General features: G+C 60.2%; 1 protein-coding gene across 1 annotated transcript; it reads left to right on the forward strand.

Annotated features, from left to right (window-relative positions):
- Positions 1-226: 226 nt before the first annotated feature.
- NPPC (natriuretic peptide C) lies at positions 227-4546 on the forward strand. Its single transcript, XM_002712523.5, has 3 exons — positions 227-484; positions 898-1208; positions 4047-4546. The coding sequence occupies exons 1-2, from the start codon at positions 395-397 to the stop codon at positions 1186-1188; spliced, it is 381 nt and encodes a 126-aa protein (XP_002712569.1). The 5' UTR covers positions 227-394; the 3' UTR covers positions 1189-1208; positions 4047-4546.
- Positions 4547-5340: the final 794 nt, after the last annotated feature.

Below are 5340 nucleotides of genomic sequence, written 5' to 3' on the forward strand. Positions count from 1 at the left end.
AGGGCGCGCGCTCGCTGTCACGGGAGTTCCCTCATGCGCGCTGCTTTGCAGCTCCAAGTGCGGCCGGGAGCTGGCCGGCCAAGCCGCGGGATCCCTCGGGGGTGGGATGAAGCCCCCGCGGCTCCCCCTTCCCGGCCCTCAGCACGGCCGCGTGTGCGGTGCCATTGGCCCGGGCGGCCGGGTGGGCGGGAGGATGACATCAGCTGCAGGTTGGATTATAAAGGCGCGAGCGGAGCCGCGGGCTCAGAGCGCACCCAGCCGGCGCCGCGCAGCACTGGGACCCGCGCTCTCCCGGCAGCCCTGCCAGCCCGCTCTGCACTCGCCTGCCGGTCCGCCCTCCGGCCTCGCGCGCCCTCGGTGCTGCCCGTCTGCGTCCCTCGGCTCCGCCGGCACCATGCACCTCTCCCAGCTGCTGGCCTGCGCCCTGCTGCTCACGCTGCTTTCGCTCCGGCCCTCCGAAGCCAAGCCGGGGGCGGCGCCGAAGGTGGGTGCTGTCGCGGGGGCTCCGGGCCTGTGAGCCGCGCGGGAGGCCAGAGGCCTGGGACGATGAGGCGCGCTGGAGGGAGCAGAGCGGGCGGGCTGCGCCCCGAGATGTGCCGTCGGAAGCTGGGATCGGTGGCCTGCTCCCCCAGCCTCGGAGAACGTCCGTTCACGCGCGGCCTCCCTGCCCCACAAGCCGGCAGGAGGGAGGTCCGGGCGCTCCCCGAGGGAGCGGACGGCCGCGAGCACGCGGCAGGTGGACGCGGGCCGGGCGGGCCGGCGTCGGTGGGAGCGCGCCCAGGGCTTTGCAGGGACTCGCACCGGTGGGCGCGCCGGGCCGGAGCACCCGGGGCCCCACGGGGGCGCCCTGCGCTGCAACCGTGCATCCCTTCACCTGCCCACTCTTTTCTTGGACAGGCTCCACGGAACCCGCCTGGGGAGGAGGTGCCCGAGCCGCAGACTGCAGGCGGCGGGCAGAAGAAGGGCGACAAGGCTCCCGGGGGCGGAGGCGCCAACCTCAAGGGCGACCGATCGCGACTGCTGCGGGACCTGCGTGTGGACACCAAGTCGCGGGCGGCGTGGGCCCGCCTTCTGCACGAGCACCCCAACGCCCGCAAATACAAAGGGACCAACAAGAAGGGCTTGTCCAAGGGCTGCTTTGGCCTCAAACTGGACCGGATCGGCTCCATGAGCGGCCTGGGATGTTAGTGCGGCGACCCCTGGCGGCGGTGAGTACCACCCACCCCGCGCGCCCTGCTCTGGAGCCCCCCAGAGCCAAACCGCAGGCCCGCACGGCCGCGCAGCGATGGCTCGCTCATCCCCGGGCCCTTGGAGGGAGCCAGGTGATGGCCACGTGGGGTGCATATTTGCTGCTGCCACCCCACTTGCTCCCCAGTTTGCAGATGAAGAAAGGGAAGGATGCAGTGGTCAGGAAACTTGGGTAAGGTCAGGAGCGCACAGCCGGGATGGGCACACCTGGCTTCCTGGAGAAGCAGAAACAGGCACGGTGAGGTCCCGCCCACCTCTGAACTGGCAGGTGAGTTAGCAGTGTTGGGAGAGTCAAAAGAGCCCATGTGTGTTGGGAGGACTGAGGAAAGACATACCCACCAGCCAGGCTAAGTCTGCCTGTGCCGCTGTGCCGGTGGCCTCCGGCACTGGGCAGCCAGGACAGCTTGCCAGACCTGTTGTCCCTGCAGGGGGACAGACCTGGGAAAATACCTGCCTCTCGCCCAGCTGGGCGCTCTTGGGCATTCTGCTTCTCCTCTCTAAGCCCAGCTGTGGGCGAACTGGTCTGTCCAGGGTCCTGATGCCGCTGCAGCCGCCAGGCTCCGGGGGCCAACCACGGTGCTTGGGACACCATTTCAGGCAGGCAAAGGAAGAGAATGCAATAGACCTTACATCTTGCCCCAGCCTCAGACTGGACATGTCCCAGATGGAGCCCCTCGAAACCCTGTCCTCCACCCAGATGGTGCTCCAGGTCCCTGTCTCTGCTGTGGCCTCCTCCCCACCAACTTGGAAAGCCTGCGGGCAGCCCTGGCCAGGTGTTACCTGGTGACAGTATCCCTCCACAAAGATCCTCACTGCCTCTCTCTCTCTGCCTCCCTCCAATCCGGCTGCCTGCCAATGCCATGGAATCCCTTGGGACCCTGACATGCAGGTGTGTTAAGAGCAAACTCCTGCTGCTTTCAAGGCTTGTCCCCAGCTGGGCCTCTGCCACTGCCTGTCCTGCACCCAGCCCACGGGGCAGTTACTTTCCACCCAAAAAAAAGAGCCCGGTGGTGTGCACCCGAGCACCTCTCCGTGGATACCTTTTCACCTTTGTACCTGCTCACCTCCCATATTAAATCAGGAGCCACTTAAGGGCCAGATGTCAGCCCAAGGCAACCTAGGACTCACAGTGTCCCCAACAAGGGCTCTTCAACATGTTGTCAATGACCAGAGACATCTGCAGGCCCAAGCTCAGGGCTGTCTGTCCCTCTTGCACCTGCCCCGGGTTTTAACCGGCCCCCTTCCTCTCTGCAGCCAGATTTGACCGGGCTCCGACTCCTCAGTTCTGCACTGAACTCTTCCCCTGCCCAGGGAGGGAAATGATGCAAGCCCTTGGGGCCAGCCGCAGGGGCTACCATCATGCTGTCTTTGCTCTCTTGCATTCTGTCTAAACAATGACCAGATGGGGTGAGAGGTCAAGGTCAGGCTTTGGAATCTAAGCAAATGGCAGTTGTCCGTCTGTGGGTCCGTGCCTGGTGTGCCCATCTCACGGGTGCTGTGTTCTCCAGCATGACTGGCTACAGGCCCCGTGGGCGGTGAGAGATGCCGGGGAGCAGGGATCCAGGTGCAAAGTCTCCTCCCCACCTTCGCCCCGGGAGGTTGCCAAGCTCCAAGAAGCTCTGTAGGGCAGAGGAACACCCACACTGACATCCCTAGCCGTCCCCGCCCCACCTGGTACGAGACCAACACATTGTACTTGTGGGTTCCTGGTGGACAGTCCCAGGCCGTGGCCTTGTGTTTGCTTAAAGGAGAAGGACGCACAGCTGTTTCACCTGAATGAACCCGCCTGTGAGCCTGTGGCCACGGCTCCGCTCAGGGCCGACCTTGACTCTCAGCACCACCATAATGACCATGGCTGCTGGTTCCAGGTCTTGATTATAAAGTGCTAATGACTGAGATGGGGTGTGGCCGATACCCGAGTGAAGACTTTGCCCCAGGCACAGGAACATCACAGACACCTGTCATCTGCTTAAACACAGGACGGCTGAGCAGGGGAAAGTTCACGGAGCTGTGCAGGCCTGAGCCCCCTCAGGGTACCCCCCACTCAGAAGGACACGTCCTTGGGGCCCTGGGGCACCCACATGCCCAGTAGCAGGGACTGTGTACAGCCTGGGTCAGGTCACTCTGATAACAACCCGCCCACCTCATGACTGACACTTCCCCAGGGCTGGTGGGAGACACCGTCTCCTGGGACTCTGAAGGGGAACCTGGCCCAGCCCTATTCCGAGGGGACGCCGAGCAGGGACGGAAGTGGCAGTTGCGACCTAGACGTTGCCAATGCATGTGGCCCCTGTGGAGTCCCAGAGCCAGCCCTGGGAGGTGGCTATTGCCCCATTTTATGGATGAAGAAAGCAACACTTGGCCATGGAGGGCATCGGGGGTGGGGTTGTTGAGCGCAGGATCCCTCACTGCCCCGATGGCCCTCATCCCCCTTCCCCGGCCACCCAGACACACGCAGCAGAGGCAGGCACCCGCCTGGAGTGTGTGGAAGCAAAGAGGGGTAGAGGTGGGGAGGAGATTTTCCATCTCCGGCCCTCGCTGGGCGTCTCTGAGCGCCAGCACGAAGCCTGTAGTTAGACGGAGGGGGCGGAGGGAGCCGGGCGGGCATTCTGGTTCCACCTGTGCTGGGACGGCAACGCCAAGGGCACAGCGGGAGGTGAGGGCCTGGCGAGGGCTGCCCTGGACAGGCAGGCCTTGGCCGGGGGCCTGCAGGGCAAAGCCTCGTGCTGCGGCTGCGGGCAAGGGGGGGAAGGTTCTAGAAGCGCCCAACTGAGCATCCCGTGTCTGCTGTGTTTCAGGATTGGGAGCTTGCTCGGCTGTGCTGAGGTCATCCTTGGTCACCGCCTCCAGCAACTGGAAGCACCTCCAACGCAATGTGGCTTTCACATTTCTTTCTTTCTCTTTTTTTTTCTTTTCCTGGTACTGGGAATACACAACACCAGCTGTTTTATTATTATTTGGGGAGGGGGGTATGAATTTATTGTTTAATTTTTTTTGAAAATGAAAAATAAAAAGTTATATATTATATATATTATATACATGAGACACACACCTACACCGGGTTGATGACAAGAGACAGTTTTTAAGAGACTGACAAAACCAGCTGTAAAACATTGCTCTTTGTACATTCATGTCATGCCTAAATGTATTTATGTTGTAAAGCTATTTATATTGTTTATAAAGAGATATTTATAAAAATTTTATTTATGTAACTAAATGAAAGAAGTCAATCATTGTAATGTTTTTGTCCTAACTAGTTGAAAAAAATGTAAAAGAAAAAAAAAAGTCACTCCATGAACACCTTGGAGACTGTCTTTATTTCCTCGTCCCCTTTGTACTCGAGGGCTTAGTCCGAGGCAGGCACAGAGGGGAAGGCAAGACGTTTGCTCCCAGAACGATCTCTCTGCGCCCGCTTCCCCAGAGTGGGTTTATTGTAGCAGAATCCCCTGGGGACCTGTGCGCCCCCTGAGTGGCACAGCGTGAGGCTGGGGGCCGGACTGGCTGGCTACCTCGACTGTGTCCGCAGCGCTTCCCACCCTGCCAGGTCAGGAAACTGTCCGGGCCCTGACAGCGGGGGCGGCCGATGTTATGAATTAAAAGAAAATTGAATCGGGCTGCGTTACGGGTCTCTCCGTGCTACTCCACCTCCTCTCTGCTAGAGGCAGACGCGGCTGAGAATCTGCCCCCGTCTGGGGGAGATTTCCAAGGTTTCCATGCATCTTGCAGAATGGGCCAGGTCACCTTATGAGTCTCAGCAACTCCATGTCTCCTGAGTCTAGACAGGGTTGTTTTACCCTCACGGTGAATGCCAAGGTCAGCCGAGCGCCTGAGGCTGGGGACCTCAGAAGGTGAGGTCGGAGCAGCTTTCGTGGTCCCGTTTCGTGGTGAGTTTTGTGAAGGCGCCACAGTTTCTCTTTTCAGTTGAAGCCTGACAATTACGGTTCCTTGTGCCCTGAGGAGCCTGGAATGTGAATTATGAACATGACTTAGAATTTATGAATACAATTTAGATTAGAATCGCTTTTCCTGAAACCAGCAGGAAACGCTGAAATAATTCCAGGGTAATCGTGCTGCAGCCTTGGTCCGGGGAGA

Source organism: Oryctolagus cuniculus, chromosome 3 (assembly GCF_964237555.1).
Source record: "Oryctolagus cuniculus chromosome 3, mOryCun1.1, whole genome shotgun sequence".
NCBI lineage: Eukaryota > Metazoa > Chordata > Mammalia > Lagomorpha > Leporidae > Oryctolagus > Oryctolagus cuniculus.

Bases quoted from the DNA above. Each gene is read 5' to 3' on its own strand.
- NPPC (XM_002712523.5), top strand. From the start codon at position 395: ATGCACCTCTCCCAGCTGCTGGCCTGCGCCCTGCTGCTCACGCTGCTT. The intron at 485-897 runs GTGGGTGCTGTC...TTTCTTGGACAG, and splicing joins AGCCGGGGGCGGCGCCGAAG to GCTCCACGGAACCCGCCTGG.